Below are 19,682 nucleotides of genomic sequence, written 5' to 3'. Positions count from 1 at the left end.
AAACTGAACAGCCATGGGGATATCACACACCTTTGCCTCACTCCAACACTGTTCTTAAACCATTCACTTAGATGTTCACCTGCCATTATGCATGCTTTACTACCATCATAAGAACTCCCAACATTCAACAGCTTACCATCCACACCATACATACACAGAACCTTCCATAACCTCTCTCTGCATAACCTCCCCCCCCACTTTTTTTTTCCAAGATGTATAAATGCCATAATATCTTACAATTCCTTCTCACAAGCCCTCTCCACTACCTGCCTCACTGCAAATGTCTGATCCACACACAAACTTACCAAGCAATATTCAACTTTATACAATGTCATAATAAAAACTACTATGACCTACAAAAACGAATCCTGCATGCAGAATAATAAAATCACTGGACACAAAAGTTAGCTTAGTATAAAATTCTAGAAGTATTGGTGACACTGTAAGATACACACAAATAATCACAAAAAATATGCTTAGAACTGACTGACTTGAGGGAACTGTTCATCAAAACCTTAACAGTTTCAAATACGGTACTGTACAATGTTTTTCTTTTTTTTTTTTATATATATACCGCATTCTACTTCCAAATCTCTTCAAGCTGTATAGGCATACTGTACAACTGGTTTGCAAATGCACTTTTATGATTAATTCAGAATTACTAAGAACTACCATAATTATTTACAAAACTAATATAGGATTCCTTGAAAGCTAGCATTTATCTTGGCATAACTAAAAACTGAGAAAACAAAATATTTGCTGTACACAAAAATATTACAGTCCTACCATTCAAAGAGAAATTTAGGATCCTGCTGTCAAAGATATTGGAATAAATATATGGTATGGTATACATTTTTTTTTTTTTTACATTAATGAATTATGTGTAATGATATGTCTGCTATGGCAAGGAGTTTTCAATAGGGAAATTTCCACCACTGTTTTTGACACCTGAAAAATGAGATTTCTGACTAGGTAGTATGGTATAGTAAATTTCAGGTACCATCACAAGCAAAAGTTCACCAATAGTCTCCTGTCAGCATTGTGTCCTGCCTGCCATATTTCTAATTCCTCCGGGAACATTACAATGTATCCTTCCTTCTCATACTCTATTGCTGCGTGCTTCATACTAATATCACATAACAGGCTGGCAAAAAGTGCCTTCACACAGTGACACTGACTTACCCAGGCTATACAAATTCCTTTCAACCCCTTCCCTATCCCTCAAAAGGAAGATGGTGGACTACAGAATATAGGCAACTTCAGTCTACAGTCCACTGGATTCATGTTCAGATGAGCCTGGGGCCACAACAACAAAAACACTAAACACCTTCCTTCACCACAGCTAGAAGGGAAGTGCAGGACAACTTTTGACTGTGATAGTCCTGGAAAGATTAAAACTGAAACAGATAATGTACAATACTTCATATTTTTACAAGCGGCATGCACAGAGCACTCGGCACATGGCAATAATCTAGACTGGAAATGTTTGTACATGGAAGCAATGTTAGAACCATCTCATACAGTGGAAGTGAGAAAACATATAATGTAAAAGCCTCAAACAGCTAGTACACACATAATCCCTTCATTTTTTTTTTTTTTATCTTATTCTTGCAACTCTAAACCATTTTGTTCAGTTTTAGAGGGACCTTTGACAGTAAACGGCCTGGTATTGTATCCACTGACCTTTTTCACAACCAAATATCTCTGCCAAAGCTGAATAAAACAGTCTAGAGATAACTAGAGTATTACTTTTAAAAAATCAAACCGAAGGAGCTAAAACTGCTGGTAGCTGTTGTCGAAGTGACCCATAATACTTTCATAAAAAACTGTACAGTGAAATAATAAATTAAAAAAAGATCATGGGCTATGTATGGATTCCCAAACAGACTTACAACCAACACTGCCTTATAACCCCTAATTTGTCGCAAAAAGGAAAGAACTGGAAAGTTTCCATTATTCCCTTTGTTAGTCATTCCTTTAAAAAGAATATCTATGTTTTTCAAGTGCTAGTGAATTCCATGGAAGAACTGGCACTTTTCAAAAATAAAAGTTCAGACTACTATTTTTTTCTTCTCTCTCCCATAACTATGGTTTGTTTTGTAGGATGAACAAGACACCAAGAATCTACCGTGCACCCCCCTTGTCCTTCATAAAAAATTATACAGCATGTATATATATATATATATATATATATATATATATATATATATATATATATATATATATATATATATATATATATATATATATATATATATATATATATATATATATGTATATATATATATATATATATATATATATATATATACCGGGTGCTACCCAAAAGTTCCAGTAATTTGCATTTTGTAGGAAAATAAGTTACCATACCTCCTAGTTCTCACTGTCGCCTTCGAAATAGTCCCCTTGGGCATGTATACTGTAGTCCCAGCGTTTTTTCCACAAGTCCATGCATCCCCGGAAGGCTCCAGGGGTGATGGTTTTGAGTACCTCCTGTGATTCTGTCTGAATCTCCTCAATCGAGTCAAATTGATCCCCTTTCAGTCATAATTTCAGCTTGGGAAACAGGAAAAAGTCGTAGGGGGCAAGGTCAGGCAAATAGGGTGGGTGGGGAATGACTACCGTGTTAGTGGAAGCCAGGAACTGCTGGACAACAATTGATGTGTTGGCGGGGACGTTGTCATGATGCAGGACCCAGTCCTTGTTCTTCTACTGTTCTGGACATTTGTGGCAGATGTTCTCCCTCAGACGCTGCAAAACTTCACAGTAAAACTTTCTGCTGACAGACTGACTGGGTGGGACGTATTCCTTGTGAACATTCCCTTGGATATCGAAGAAAACTATCAACATCGACTTGACATTGCTGCACCATTGGTCCAACATTGCAAAACGCCTAAGCCACCTACACACCATGTTACAATAGTAAGCGTAGCGCAACAACACGTCAGCTCACAGACACAGCCGGGGTCACACTGACGCACAACGGGTGCTGCTGACTCCTCCTAGCGGCAAAAGGCAAAACTGCAAATGGTTGGCACCCTCTGTTCAAATTATACACACACATACACACAAACACACACGGTGGAATCGCCTAAATCGCAGTCTTATGAGACTGGGCACATGCCGCAATTTGGGAATTTCGCAATTCAGAAATAACTAATCTTATGGGAAAAATTACTTATGAGTCTGTCATTTGCCCCCCCTTTCCCCCAAACTGACATCAAAATGGAGATCAGCAAACTCCTGGGAAAGAAATTAGTAAAGCATTTAATGGAAATGAACAATATTGTAAGATTCTTATCCGTCTACGACTTATGAGGAGACAAAAGAGAGGGGTTCCTCCTTATTACATCTAATTTCTGGGTGTAAGTTAACGTTGGCTTCTCCTTCCTCAAAGGAGTTGTAGGCTTAGGAGGGTTACTATAGGCCATGGTAAAACTGGGCAGGCAGAGGAAACACTAGGGAGGGGTGGGGGGGATTCTCATACACCACACCGGAACCACACGCCATCAACAGACAAAGACAATATGCAAACATGAGCCAGGCGGTGGGGCTCTCGTGCGCATGCCCTTCGTGCTTGGTGTGGAAGTTAAGTGGTGCAATTGGCTCTGATTAAGTGCTATGCTGATTATGATTGGTTTAGTAATTAACAGAGACCCTATACAAAGACTGGACAGCCAATATATTCAGCTGTTTGTTGATTGGTCAGATGAAGTGGTGGCATTTTTGTGCAAATGCCTCATAGCCCAGGTGCTGGCTGAGTCAGCTCACTGCAGAGTGGTCTAAAAAAAATTCATCATCACCTAAAAAAACATCTCGTCACCTGCTGTGATACATGATAGGCTGATGAATAAAATAATACTTTAATTTTGTTAATAAGAGCAACTGATGATTTCTGTTTTAATCCTCATGTCTACATATGCAAACAGCAAGATAATCTCAGAATTATATTGTCGACAAACCAAACTGTTGGTAGCCATAGTCGGCAGATTCGTCTAAAAATACGTCTTGTCACCTGCTGTGATATGTGATTGGTTGATGAATAAAATGCTTTAATTTTCTTAATCTGGGCAACTGAAGATTTCCATTTTATTCCTCATCTCCACATATGTAAATGCCAAAAAAATCACCAAACTGTAACGCTGCCAAACCAAACTGTTGGTAGCTGAAAAATGGGGGACGTGCTGTGTTCATTTACTGGTGCCTTTTGCTCTCATTAATGGTATGATTGTGCTGCATTTGGGTGCAATAACACTGACAGACCTTATACGCGACTTTTCTGACTCCCTTGTGATCCACCAAGAAGGATATTATGGGATATTATGGTGAAGAGAGCAAGCTGGTCTGTGAGTTGGCTTTGCTAAGCAAGTTATATTTGACCCACATCCATACAGAGAGGTATGCCTTGATAACATACTGACGGAAACCACTTTACCACATTCATGGATATCAAGAACAAGTCTTTACATTCAACCAAAATTCCATCAAAGTTAAACTCTGCGGGTAAAATAAGTAAACACTGCTGGTGTCAACTGATCAAGCATTAGCCTACTTGATACAAAGAGGAATATCTCATTTCTATACAGCTTTACTTATTAAGAAAACACCATTTGTGCAAACACTGCACAACAGATGTTCAAAAACACATCGGAAAACCTTCACCTTCGAAGATACAACAGCGAATTAAGTACAATTTTCGCGAATTATTGATACTGCAAACTGTTGTATGATGTTGACATGTATTATGAATTTGCTGTTTAGAATATGCAATTTATAAGATTCCACAGTATATATATATATATATATATATATACAGTATATACCCATATACCCAGTATACGAAAAAACTATAATACTCTCCCTATCAGTTGTTTTTGCAGGAAGAACAAGACATAGAAATATTCTATTATACAATCTCCTCGTCCTTCATGCAAAAACAAATCTGCAGGTTATTTGTGTCCCCCCACTAGGACCCTTTGGAACTTATAGTCTGCTTTCAGGCTCTTCAGTAGGGCTCACACTTTTGTAACATAAATAATAATAATAATAATGATAATAATAATAATACTAACAATAATAATACTATAATAATAATAATAATAATAATAATAATAATAAATGTAATAATAAAATAATAATGATAATAATAACATAATAATAATCATCATCATCACCAATGTCATAACCATCATTCAGACTTCATTCCCGCCTACGGATGGGGTGAGGTAGGGTCCAGACAACAATACTTGGCAATAATGGTAAAAATAATAATGATGATGATGACGACGACGACGATGATGATGATGATGATGATGATGATGATGATGATGATGATGATGATGATGATGATGATGATGATAATAATAATAAAACTGTAATAATAAAAATAAGGATGAGTGTAAGCTGATAAGTCTGCTAGTGAATCCCAGTCTTGATGCATAAATAAAGATCCTAAGGAACTTAGAACACAGAAGCATGGCACAGGGACAAAATCTTTGGTCTCCTACTGGCATCATACAAGTTCAACAAAATGTAACTAAACAACAAAAAAGGTAGATAAAAATGTGACCTGCATTCTTGCCAGCTCAGAAGGCTTTCTGTCACTCCCTCCTAAGCAATGGATTTTGCATACTAAACCTTCTTCTTCTCCTATATCTTATATCTTTTTAATATCAACACAGATTGCAGAAGTAACAAACAAAATACTATTAATATGTTATATGCAGAAATTAACTTGGAAGGAACAGGTGCTACAGTGTGTTTACTTTAACCTGACAGGGATCCCTAACCCCCATCAGCTCAGCTGATGGCTAACCATAATCAGATTGGAGGGTCGATCTAAGTATTAGCCAAGGAGACCTATTCCTACCACAGTAAATTTCATACACTGGTAACCACAACTACCCACAGTATTCAAATTGTGTGGCCCAGTCCCATCACATGAAAAAAAATCCACTACAGTGAGCATGGAGCCTCCTTAACTGGCAAGAATACAGCCTGGCATCTCTACCAGATCTACCACAGGACTAGTACCATAACACTACCACACTACAGATTGTATTCTAGGTGGCTCTGGAGATTTCCTAACACATCTTCCTTAGCAATTTATTCTGCACATTATACTTCAATATCCTCTTCATTGTTAGTGATCTAAATTATGCTGACATTAAACTACACAAACAGCATACAAGAGAATGTTAAGGTGTAACATGCATGATAAATCATAAAAGAAGAAGTGCTACAAAGCCTTCCATGCCACCTAGAATACTGAACTACTTCCACCATGACTTGCTACCTTCCCCCACACTTATGAAATACTTATAAAGGCATGTGTACGTGGATTGATACCAGCACAGGATACATGGCAAATTGCTACAACTTGCTTTCTGCTATACGTACGACATTTTTTTCCTGTTGTTAATCCTTTTCCTTTCTGACCTCAACATTTATAGGCATGGCTCATTTTTTATAACCTACATTAACCGTCTCATACACATTTCTTTAATATACTTCCTTTCCTTCTATAGTATTTTTTTATCTCACCACTTATGGGCATGATTCAATTTTTGTTAAGTTACATTAAAAAATTCAACATTTTTTTTTGCTTTCTTTCCATCAGGTGCAGATAGTCTGTGACTCCCTGCTCCAAATATTCAGTGACATTGACTTGATGAGGCCTGACAACCGACCCAAACAATACAGCCATGAGTATCAAACATGCCACAGCCAGCTGCAACCAGCCACACCGAGCCTCTTGTAGCCACACTCAGCCACACTCATGCACTGTGTGGTTGGTCAACTGGCGTGTGTTACTGAATTGCTTAGCACAGACTTTACATGTGAGGCTTTGCTGGTGCTGGCTGGAGCGGTGCTGGGTGCGCCGGTGGTGACGCAGCTGCCCCAGGTCTGAAAAGGTGGCATGGCACTGGGGGCATGTGGCAGGGGTTCCAGTGCCCCCTCCACCCCCACCACCACCATTCCCAGCATGTACCCGCCGGTGGACATTGAGGTGGGAGGTGGTGATGAAGGTGGCCCCGCAGTCCCCACATGAGTACGGTCTCTCCCCAGTGTGAGTCCGGCGGTGTACAGTTAGATGAGATGAAGTGACGAAACAGGCACCGCAGTATTCACACGAGTATGGTTTCTCCCCAGTATGAGTCTTCATATGAACCTTGAGGCTGTGTGCTCGGGTGAAACTGTTGCCACACAGGGAGCAGGTGAAAGGCTTCTCCCCCCGGTGCCGGCGAAGATGAACTTGGAGGGAGCCATTCTGGGTAAATGTGGCACCACATTCCTCACAGGTGAATGGCTTGCGGGCTGCATGGGAAGCTGCATGCTGTCGTAATGCACTCTTATCTTCAAACACAGCCTGGCATACACCACACTTTACACTCCCTGGACCCACCACCACTACACCCAAGTTGTGTAGCTGCTTCTTGTGTCGTTTCAATCCACTCTTGGACACAAACTTCTGGTCGCAGATGTTACAAGTATGGGAGGAATTTTTAGAGAAATGTTCCTTGATGTGTTCTTGAAGTTCTGCCTTAGAGGAGAACTCAGTGCTGCATAAAGCACAAGAGTTCTGCAGCTTAATCAAATGGGCCTCCATGTGTGCTCGGAACTCTGACTCGAGGGTGAAATTCTGGTTACAATCTGTGCAATGGTAGGCTAATACCCTTACCCTTGTTCCTTTTCTGCTCTCCCCACTCCCCACCACCTCCACACCATTTCCCTCCACAACACTTTCTTCCTTCTTTACCTTCTTTGGCCATATCTCCTCCTCCTCTGACCTTTCCAACTCTCTTGAGTCATCCTCCAGTGGTTCATCCTTGATCTCCGGTGTAAGGCAGAGGTCATCCTTCATTTCATAGATCCTCTCCACAATAACCTCACCACCACCAACCCCGTCCTGGCCAGGGGAGGAAGCTAGAAGTCCCGACTGTGCCACGGTCTCCTCGATGAGCGTGAGGAAGACGTCCGGAGTGGGGTCAGTGCTGATGCCTGAGTCTTGGCTGAGTGTGGTCGACGAGGATTTGTTGAGGTTGTCCCATGAGGCTGGGCCAAGCTCTACCTCCTCCACCACCTCCTCAAATCCTGCAACTGCAAACAAGATGTACAAATTATTTTTTTGCACAGAATGCTGTAATCAAGTGCATCTCTGATATGTAGAAAAATCATGTTTGTGTTTGGTGGAAGTCAATGAAGGACCTTTAACATATGGTATAATTCCAAAATTCTTAATATGAATATCTAACTGGAAGCTGCTTCCCTGTGGTGTCAGTGGTTTCTCTGACTGAATAAAAATTGTCTTGAGATAGTATAAATTAGCTACAATACGATGACTCTGCAATGAACAGAGTAACTACACTTTGCATCTAAGCAACAGATCACTGCCAACATAAGCAACCTCTGACATCATGGAGGAATATATGTTGACAGATAGTTTGGTTTGATGTCAACTTACAGTACCTAACCTGTGACATCATGGAAGGTCCACTGTCAAAATAAACATACCTAATCTGTAATCCTGTAGAAGGTCTGATGTCAACATAACCAACCTGTGACACTGTGGGGGAGTGTGTACCCTACTGACAGACACTTAGATTTAATGTCAACAAAACCAACCTGTGACATCATGAGGGAGTATATACTGACACACAGTGAGGTCCGATGTCAGCGTGTCTTCGGCTAGGCTACCCGGAACCAGGGAAGGGGAGTCCACAAATGTCACCCCTACTCCCCCATCCTCCAGCACCACCCCCAGCTCCCCTCCAACCAGCTCTCCGCCAACTCTCGCCATCTGGCCCACAACTGTGATGGGGGACAGGGCCAGGATGAGCCTGTGGACATAAAATAATGTCTTACTTAACACTGTAGATGTGTCCTAGGAAAATGCTGTGTTATTTATACAAAAGATCTTTAACTCCTTCAATGGTGAACTGCAGAAGGGGAACTTCAGCTTGCAGTTCTTCTGATTAATGCTCAGATGAACCCATGGCCACATCATCAAAAACAAGTACAAATAGTAATCAAAGACATGAAAAATGCTTATAAAGTCTTTTTTCTAAGATGTACAATCCCATAGGCAAAATACATGTTAAAAATGATGAACAATGGTATATATTTGTTAGATGTGAACTGTAAAAAAAAAAAAAAAAAAAAAAAGGACAATGTGCTTTTAAAATGATGAACAATGGTAGCTATATATTTGTGTGGTGAGAACTATAATGTAAAAAAAAAAAGGGGGGGGGTAATCTTTAAGGAGATACAGGACAACCTCTTAAAGGTTACCTAAGTTTTTTTTACCTACCTTTAAATTGATTCAGTGACTTTGTAAAGCTGTACAAAAGTGCATTTTTGATTATGAAGAGGATACATAAATAAACATGGAAAAAAATACACAAGGGGTAGGTTAGGATAAGTTCGTGCAGGTTAGCATAAAACTGGTTAGGTTAGGTTAGGATATATAAGGCTGAGTTGTTAAAAAAAAAATTTTTGGTTAGGTCTGGCTTAACAGGCCCTGATAAGTGTAATTTCATTCAAAAATGTCATTCTAAGAGGTAGTCCATCTGTCTCTGTACACCCCAAGATGGCATCCATCTGTAAACAAATACTGCTTTTTCAAAACACTTTTCACTATTCTTAAAACAAATAAAAATCATTGACACCTGAAAATGCAATAAGTAAATACCAGTACTTATAGAATATCATGTACAGCTAAGGTAAGGAAAAAACAGATGACTCTGTAAAATAAGACAGTCCGGTATCTCTATCAGGATTATTAAAATATAGATACAGTAAAACCTCACTATAATGGACTAATTTGGGCCCAAGCCATTCCAAAAAATGCGAAAGTCCGATAAAAGCAACATCTGGATTTCCCCCTGCTAACCCAGGGAGGGTGAAGGAACAGGGTGGGAGAATAGTAAGGGTGAGGGAGGGCAGGGAGGGAGACAAACAGGGGTCAGGGAAGGTGGGGGGAAGGGAAGGGCAGGGGGATGGGAAGGGCAGGGGGATGGGGAAGGGAGAGGGAGGTACAATATGCAAAATAGATCACTGAGGAGGAAATGCTATGACACTTCCCACACCACCTACAAAATGGGCCTGGCTAACTCCTAAGCCAAATTCCAATTAATTTCCTATTACTCTCACTGGGAAGTGATGCATCTAAGTTCTAACCACTTAAATCCAGTTCTGTTTAGCTATCATAATGCAATTTATTTAAATTCTCTCTCTAAATAAAAGTTACAAGCATCTAAAACACACATCCGGGACATATGATTCACCACTTGCATTCACTAAATAACAGAAGCTGGAAAATAAAGTAAAGTTCATACATCTCATTCAATTTATTGTTTCTTCACTCCATCTCAAACTATTTTACATCCATAACTACTCCTTCTATCACTGGTTTTCACTATACTGCACTAATACACCCCAAAAAGTGTCTTTCAGATGATGGCATATTGATTTCCAATTTAATAATTACTGCACTTTAAGTGGCTTATACTGGTCACATGCATCACTGGGCTTATCAATAAACCTTGTAAATAGCTCCGAACTTAACAATCAAACTTTTAAAATAACCTGCAATGACTAAACTTTGGGGCAACAACAAACTAATTACTTTTACCGAATTTCCTATTTCTAATTAACATAAAGGCAATGTCCCATACATTTCCAAGTCTGGTTATATTATCAGTACATCTCCTCAGCCTACAAAGCCTTTACCCATGTATTACGGCTACAAAACTTCTTCGCCAATATTCGAAAATTGGTGATCTAGCCGTGAGACCTCGGAATTGAGATGCTTTTATTTTATGGTTTGAGAAGGAACAGCAAAGAAATATATATCAAATAATAGGAGAGACCACACACTACTTATGTCGAAGTGATAAAGCTTGTATATTCTAACTCCTACAGAACTTACGAGGCACCGGAAAGTTAGAGGAGGATCTCTATTCCTCGGTCGATATTTCTGGCTTGTTTACATCGAGTGTTTCTCCCCTACGCCGATAGATGGAGGCGCTGAGGGCTTCTATATATCCTATGAACTGGATAGCTACGTGATAGATAATGGCATACATTAGTGAAGCCAATGGTATTTTGCTAAACATTCTTGTTTTGGGAAATTAACTTAGATCAGCTTGTACAGATTATTCATTGAGGCATTTTCATTCTAAAATAAATAGTTGTCATGACCTATGCTTCTCAGAGTCAGGGGAACTTAGGGGCGTAGCCCTCTCTCACATCAACTTTCAGCAGATCAATATATACTTATAATAAAACAGCAATATCATTTACCAATATGATTGCAAGGAATATATTATCTAAAGTGCTGGATCTGGTCCTAAATTTACTTTTTATCGCTCAACTGCTGGAGCGGAAAAAAAAAAAAATCTGGGCTGTCCAATATGGCAATGGTGGCTGAATTTAGGCTTCAGTTAGGAAGTCGACATATTGATTTCGTAATACCGCTTAGTGTGGGTTCAAAGTAGCATTGAATCGATGTGAAACATGTTATCAAGCCAAAAAGTATGATCATTTCATGGAAATTAGTAGGTCAAGGCCAATTAGATGGGAGAATAATAACTAAATAACTGTTTAATGGCCAGGAAATGCTGCATTTGTTGTAGCTATTATGCTGAAAAACAATATAAAAGCGATATCAAATAATTTGGGAAGTTAGTGATAGCCACTGGTGATAGCTCTTGATCTTCTTGGTATTAACTCAGCAATGGAATATTGTGATTTATCTGATTACACAAGGCACGCCTATCAATGACGATATAGATCGGAATACACTGTTGATTTACGATAAAGAGAAAAAACGAAATAAAAATAATAGGCATTCGCAGTTGAGAATATTCGGTTCCTCAGTATTTCGTTCATGTTTTGTTTGTGTGTACTGACAACTGACAAGGGTGTTGAGACTGCGAGAGAGAGAGAAAGAGCTCGGGCTGTGCGAAGGGTCAGCTAGATCTATATTGTTTTAACGATGATTCCAGTGTAACGAAAATAAGGCAAGTAATTAAGGGCGTGTCAGACCATCAGTAACCTCGAACTTGATGTAGAGGAAAGCAAAATGGCAGAAATTACTGCTGTATTTGTGGGAGAACTGTCTTGGTTGTTGGTGACGTTGACTTACGAAGTGACCGCAGAGCTGAGTGTGACAGGATTAGTGTCAATAGCCATTGAGAAATAAGCATAGATATGTCATTTATGAAGGTGTTGCGGGTTAGAGCATCGTATAAAAGAGTAAAGAGGTAACCATCAGGGGCGTATCCGGGGTCTTATTTAGGGGGATCTTTTGTGCAACAGAGACGTCGGGAACACAACCAGTTTAGCCCAGTTTACTCTCACAGGTGTCTTTTTGAGAGAGACTTACTCAACCTTTGACTCCAGCTCCTGTATCCCACCACCAGTTTTTCATTGGCTGCGTGAGGTGGATTTTTGTGCCTTGTATTTATAGGCTTATTGTTCAGTTATTTTTAAAAATTATCAAGATTTTAAATATACAGTATTTATTGAGAGTGATTTGATAACCTGCTCAGGTAGCCCATTTCAGTTGTTAGCCACTGTTCATTTTTTTTTTTTTTTGCCATCTTTAAAAATCTCCTTTGGGTTTCCTCTTGTTATGCAGTTTTCCATTGCCTGAGCACATCTCTTCAATATTTAGTCATGCTTTCCTCTCAGAGTAAAAATAATAATAATAATAAATATTAGGTTTCTATATGGTCTGTGTGCCAGGGGAGTTCTGTGTGTGTTGTGTACATATTGCATAACCTCTTATGTGTGGCAGGGGAGTTCTGTGTGTGTTGTGTACATATTACATAACCTCTCATGTGTGCCAGTTTGGGAATTTTGCCTTACCAGTGGCACTCCTAGACGCATATCTTCTTATGTCGTGAGTCTTAACCTCTTCAAAGTTGTAGCGATTCCTTTTCAGTGTCTCTTCTCATCTTCCAGAATTTATACTTGTTGTCTTTGCTTCCCTATTTTTCTCATTAATAAGCAAGTATTGCACTGCAGAGTGTGATGCGTGTGAGGGTTGGCACAATAATCTGGACCCTGCTGGTGCTGGGTGGGGCATCGCTGGTGGGGCAGGTGGTGAGGGTATTGAGTGTGGATGTCACTGACCCATCACCCATCGACACCACCAGCCACCATGACACATCGCCTCAAGACGCTCCAGGGTCACACGACTCTAACTTGATGTGGTTTATGCAGGTCTGTGTATGGTGCTGGGATATTTATTCACAGATAAGATGTGTTTTACATTATAATACTTGTCAGGTGGGTCAGAGGTAAAATCTCTGATGCATTGTAGAACAGTACACAACTACAGTAAACTCTCAATTATCCGATGTAATTCAGCCATGGCCAATGCTGGTTAAAGCAAAACACTGGATATGCAATATCCAGCGCAGCATTCGGCCTTGAGCCGGATATTGTGATTCAGTCCATCTGGACCCTCTGTCCTAAAAACTTTGCCATGAGTAAAAGATGAAAACTAAGCATATGAAAACAACACAGTAATGATCTATCTATCTATTGCCAGACGCCTCAATCCCGTTTGGGGTGGCCGCAAACAAATCGCCTCCAAGTCGCCCTATCCCCTGCCATTTCACTGCCCTGCTCCCAACTCACACCCCCCTTTCATATACCTCTCCACCCCATCCCTCCATCTCATCCTCGGCCTTGACCTCACTCACATTCACTCTCTTCGTCAGTCTTTCACTCTCCATCCTCTCCACATGGCCAAACCACCTCAGTGTGTTCCTCATAACGCTTCCTATCACATCCACATCCACACCACAACACTCCTTTATATCCTCATTCGTCAGCCTGTCTCTCCGTGTGACTCTGCAGGCTCCCCTTAAATAACTCATTTCCACTGCTCTCACTCTTGACTTGTGTCCTTCCAACAACGTCCAAGCTTCACTTCCATACGTTAGAGTTGGTATCACAATACTGTCATGTAGTAACTTTTTCACATCCATGCTCACTTCCCTGTTTCTTATCACTGCTTTCGAAGAACCAGCAACCTTTCTTCCCTGCTGTACCCTTTCAAGCACTTCACCCTCCAAACCTCCATCCTTACTCATCACACTACCTAAGTACTTAAACGTACTCACATTTTCCAATTCCTCACCATCCAACCTCTCTGTACATTCACTGACTTCACCTCTCTCAAAGACAATCACTTTACTCTTCCCTACATTCACTTTTAGATTCCGTTTCTTACACACTCTCCCAAACTCATCCACCAAGCCTTGCAGCTCCCCTTCGTCTTCACTCAACAACACAGTATCATCTGCAAACAACAGTACAGGGAGTTTCCAAACACTATCCTCTCTCACCAGGGCCACTCCAACATCCACTACCCTACCTTGTACATCTTTTATTACCCCATCCATATACAGATTGAACAACCATGGAGACATGACACATCCCTGTTTCAACCCAACTTTCAAAGAGAAAAATTCACTTAATTCACCATCCACGCGCACTGCAGCCTTCGCACCATCGTCCATACTCTTCACAGCATTCAACAGCTTCCCATCTACTCCATATATTCTTAACACTTTCCACAATCCTTGTCTATCCACCCTGTCATACGGTATGCTTTCTCCAAATCCATGAAAGCCGCATACAACTTCTTTCCCTTCTCTAGAAACTTTTCTACTAAAGATCTAAGAATGAATATCTGATCTACACAACCTCTTCCCTTCCTAAAGCCTCCCTGTTCTTCTCCAACTAATTTCTCTGTTCTTTCTCTAACTCTGTCAATAAGTATCCTACCATACACTTTTCCTATTATACTAAGAAGACAAATGCCCCTTTGATTACCACACACCTTTTTTTCCCCTGTTCCTTTGTACAAGGGAATAATTATACCTGACTTCCAATCCTCCGAGACTCTACCTTCCTCCCAGGCCAATCTGCACATCTTCCACATCCATTCTACTACTATCTCTCCCCCTTGCTTCAGCATTTCACCACACACTCCATCAATTCCTGGGGCTTTCCCCGATTTAACTTTCTTCATTGCTTCCACAACTTCTATCCTACTGATTTCTTCCTGTCTTCTCACCTCCCTCCTTCTCCCAGCCATTCCCCAGCCACTTATACTCGCATTACTTCCATCCTCTATGTTCAACAATTCCTTAAAGTGTTCTCTCCATCTGCTCACTTTTTCTCCCTTCTCCATTAGTAATCTACCATTTTTATCTTTCACTCCCCTGCTAACTTCACTTCCACCCTGTCTTACTCTTTTCACCTCTTTCCAGAACATTTTCTTACAGTCCCTCCACTTTACACTCAAATTCCTTCCAAATTCCTCATCCACTCTCTTCTTACTCTCTCTTACTAATCTTTTCACCTCTCTCTTTCTTTCTACATATAACTCTCTCTTCCGCCTCTCAGCTTCTTCCACGCCCCTATTTCTCATCCATTCATTGTATGCTTTCTTCTTTTGTGCCACAGCCTGTCTCACCTCTTCAGTCCACCACGCTGTTCCTTGCACCCCCCTCCGTCTTCTCTTCCTTCCACACACCACATCACATGCTGCACATATTTCTTCTGTAAATATCCTACACACACCTTCCACGTCTCCCATCTGCTCCAATTCATATTTGCCCAATCGTTCCTCCACTTCTCTCTTATACTCTGCCTTTTTCTCATCCTCTTGTAACCTTTCCACTCTCCTTGCAACTACTCCTTCCTCTCGTCTTTCCCTTCTTCTGTTTCTCCATCTTAATTGAATCCTAATTCTGGCCACCACCAAGTAGCAGTCAGAAAGTCCACTCCCCCAACCTCTATAAGCTCTTGCATCCATTACACATCTTCGCATCCTTTCATCCACACACACATAATCAGTCATTGCCTTCCTTTCATTCAGTTCACCACCCACCCTTCTCATCACTCACCATGTATACCTGTGGATCATTTTATGCCTGAAGAGGGTATTGGCTATCACCAACCCCCTCCCAGCACAAATGTCCACTAACGCACTCCCATTCTCATCTATCTCAGCAGGCCCACCCCACTCACCAACTATTCCATCCACCTTCACATTCCCAACTTTACCATTCATATCACCGATCAAAAACACTCTTTCATTCCTTCCAAACTTTTCCATGCACACTTCCACATTTGTCCAGAACTCTTCTCTCACTCTTCTAGCACAATCATGCGTTGGCGCATACACACACACACAATCGCCCACATTTGTATTCCAGCTTTCAACTTTACCCACACAATCCTTGACCCAACTGATCTATACTGTCTTATGCTCTTCTTCCATCTTTTACTCACAACTATACATACTCCTTCCTTTGCCCTCTCATTCTCACCTACTCCTGCACATGTACCCCATCCATACTCCCATTCTCTCACACTTTCTCCTTTCCATTTTGTTTCAGTTATTCCACATACATCCGCTTTCGCACCCTTAAGCACCTGGACTATCTTTCCCTCTTTCACCACATCATTCGCTCCCCTTACATTCCACGTTCCAATTACCATGTCCTTTGTCCATTCCTTGGTCGTCATCGTTTGGTCAGTCCTTGTCCGAGGCTTATTGTTTGTTTTTTTAGTTAGTTGTTTTCCGGGGAGGGGCACTAACCCTCCGCCAACCCTTTTAGTCGCCTTTTATGACAAGCAGGGATACTGTGGGAGTATTCTTGAAAAAACCCCCTACCCCCAGGGGTAAAAGATGAAAACTAAGCATATGAAAACAACACAGTAATGATACAGTACAGTAATACAGTACTGTACATAGTGTACTACTGTATGTACTCACCAAGTGTTAGCATCAGTGGGGAGAAACAGTACAAGGAAGTTCGCACTCATGAACAGTATAGTACACAATACAGCGCAGGGGGTAGTTTAACAATCACATTAGAGTGCTAGGACATGAGCACTGACAGGCCATTAACTTTACAGTACAATACAGTACAATAGCTTGAACATGGGACACCACAGAGTTAATCAGAGCACCCGGGTTTCGCGGCTGTGTTGTCAGAAGAATGGGAGCGCACAGACACGTCTTGACTCTGCAACATCCACAGGTGAGAATGAGAACATGGGGGTGTTCTTGGCAGGCCAGACAAGCCACACCCACAACGGATTCTGATTGGCTGGCGTGTAGCGGGCATTTATACTGGCTTCTGAGTTTTGGGATTTCCCCTGGCACTGGTTGGTTACCATTTATGAGCCAGTTGAGACCCGTCAGTGCTGGATGTTGCACTGGACCACCAATTATGTCCCACTTTACCACCAGATGTTGCATAAAAATAGCTGGATATTGCTTTAACCCCCATTCACCAGAAAGCAGCATATGCCATGGCAAAATGGGTGGATGGGGACTGCCGGATGATGGGAGGAGCTGCTAATGTGCTCCAGCCATTGTTTGAACTGGCCATCATTTGATATTGGCACCAAAGGGTAGGGAGAAACTCCTGCCACCTCGTGCAAATGTACTTTAGTCTTCTCAGTGGCATTGCCAGATGTAGGACTCATCTTAAATGTCGAGACCAACTGCCTAGCCCCGGGCTCCTACGCTCCTCATGGGGCAATGTAGGATTGGATGATGGATGGATGGATGGAGGACGATGTTTTCTTAAGCCTCTTGTCCAATTCCAATTTTGCCTTATGCAGATCCCTTGATGCCTCATCCACCCCTGCCAAGCTTCTTTCCAAAGATATTATGAAAGGGCTCAGTGATAGTGCCATAGGGCAAGTCTTAGATGCCACTATGTCTAGCTTATCTAGTAGTGGAGAAGTTATAATTGAGAACAAAGCCAAAGTCGGAGCCACGCACACGCGCACGAATACATCCTGCTTTGAGTGACAAAGTTACTCATCTTCATGTCCTTACTCATTGACGTGACCACTTGCAGACCTGGGAATGTTTTGTTTTGCAAGAAGAGTTGGTAAGTAATATGGTGTGTAATTTGTTTACTTAACCCCTAAAGTACGCAATGAGCTCAGCAGGTCTGCCCCTCCAGCCGCAAAACAGGGTAGATTTTTTGACTTTCACCAGGATAAAAGTTTTTCTTCCACATTTCAAGAGACTGAATTTACACACCTGAAAATATATGTTTTAGCCAGATTGACCAAATAGTTATTGCACAATCGCCCATCAAAGATGCAAAAAAGTTACCAATCACCCAGGGGCAAAAACAGAAAATGTACAAAAAATGCATTATTTACATTAAATAATTATATGTATATAACTAATGTCAATGTGAAGTGTTCCCTAGGCATGAAATGTCAGTGTGGCATATGTCCATAGCAACAAAACAAGCCAGGCGAAAAGTGGAGGTGGAGTGTTTATGGCTGGAGGGGGGAGGAGGAGGGAGGGATAGGGGAGGAGGGAGGGAGAGGGGAGAAGGGTTGCTATGCACACACACTGCTGTAGGGGGTATGTTGGAGTATGGTTGGTTGGGAGGGGACAATGTGGAGATGATGCAATGGGGCTGAGGGAGGTAAATTGACGGTGGTGGGGGGGGTTCCTTCTCCCCCACCTTAGGGGGCCAGTCACGCCATACCACCCCAGACACTCTAGCTCTCATTGGTCTGATCCCATATATGTCACCAAAGGGGCAGAGTTACCCTCCCCCAGTTTTGTGTGTGTCTTTATTGATTGTGTGGGATAGGCTGGCGTGTCAAATTACACTAAAGCATGATCATGCAGCATCAGTCTTGGGGGATTAACTGTTGTACTTTCCCAGATATGAAGGTTTGGAACCAGGCAGTTTCGGGGAAATACGCGCATAGTGAGAGACTGGTCACACCAAAATAATGCTAGCGTGTAGGGTATCTAGAGCCAAGAGCTGCTCTGGATATTGCATTGGGTCAGATATTGTGACAGTGTATAATTGAGAGTTTACTGTATTGTGTATGAGGGCTTTTGAGAACCAACATTCTGTTAATGTGGACAGTAGTAAGTAAACTACAGTTGTTGTTGTGGCTCCAGGCACGGTTGAACGTGAAATCAGGTGAACTCAGGCTGAAGTTTCCCTTCTCTTGCAATTCATTATCTTCCTGTAAGGGAATAGGGAGGGAATTGAGGGACTTTCATAAAATAGGCAGCTTCACTGTCCAGTTACCATTAGAAGGCATCCCTCACCAGCACAAGGTTGACTAATGGACTCTGGAATGTACAGTAATCCGACGTAATAGAGCCAAAGGCATGTCCGGAAAGTGGTCCCGTCCAGAAAGTGGGCCCCTGGCTCCTGGACTGGTACTTAAGGACCCTAACCCAGCCTAACTTTGAAAGCCACCTAAATAACTCCCTGCAAGACATGCATAGCACCTATTTAAACCTATTTGAGACCCTATTCACACCAATAATGGATATAAAGCATGAAATAAATGAATAGGAACCAAAGAATGAGGAATTAGAAGTGACTGTACCTCAGCCAGGGTACTTACAGCACGTCTGTGGCCGGCTTCTCCAAGGCTTTGCCAGTGGTGGAAATGCTTTTGAAGCACGTACAGTAATCCAGTGTTGTGCTACACTTAATTCTTTGCACTGTGAGTTATAATTGTTTAACACTGCACATTGTTCTTAACTGCACCATACCATTTTCAACCGCCAATTTGCACTCCACAGTTAATCCTTTGCACTCTAAATTCTGCTGTAATTTCTTAACACTGCACAACACTGTAAA

General features: G+C 41.4%; 2 protein-coding genes across 2 annotated transcripts in view; one reads left to right on the top strand and one right to left on the bottom strand.

Annotated features, from left to right (window-relative positions):
* Positions 1–6,766: 6,766 nt before the first annotated feature.
* On the bottom strand, positions 6,767–8,800 carry LOC145410718 (uncharacterized). Its single transcript, XM_080280827.1, has 2 exons — positions 8,626–8,800; positions 6,767–8,100 (listed from the first exon to the last, which is right to left on the bottom strand). Exons 1-2 carry the CDS (start codon positions 8,798–8,800, stop codon positions 6,767–6,769), a joined length of 1,509 nt encoding a protein of 502 aa, XP_080136953.1.
* A 4,238-nt stretch (positions 8,801–13,038) lies between these two features.
* LOC145410641 (transmembrane protein 62-like) overlaps positions 13,039–19,682 on the top strand; it is a 28,573-nt gene continuing 21,929 nt past the window's right edge. Inside the window, exon 1 of the mRNA XM_080280755.1 lies at positions 13,039–13,230. Within this exon, the coding sequence (XP_080136881.1) occupies positions 13,039–13,230 (192 nt within the window). The remainder of the gene's footprint in view (positions 13,231–19,682) is intronic.

The sequence above is a fragment of the Coenobita brevimanus genome, chromosome 86 (assembly GCF_032717465.1).
Source record: "Coenobita brevimanus isolate Jiangsu-jjx chromosome 86, ASM3271746v2, whole genome shotgun sequence".
Lineage (NCBI taxonomy): Eukaryota > Metazoa > Arthropoda > Malacostraca > Decapoda > Coenobitidae > Coenobita > Coenobita brevimanus.
Note: the sequence above shows the minus strand (reverse complement) of the source record. Positions and strands in the feature narration are given on the sequence as shown.

Coding starts and splice junctions, on each gene's coding strand:
- LOC145410718 (XM_080280827.1), bottom strand. CDS start 8,800: ATGGCGAGAGTTGGCGGAGAGCTGGTTGGAGGGGAGCTGGGGGTGGTG. Junction 8,101..8,625: donor ACTCCCTCATGATGTCACAG/GTTGGTTTTGTT, acceptor TCTTGTTTGCAG/TTGCAGGATTTGAGGAGGTG.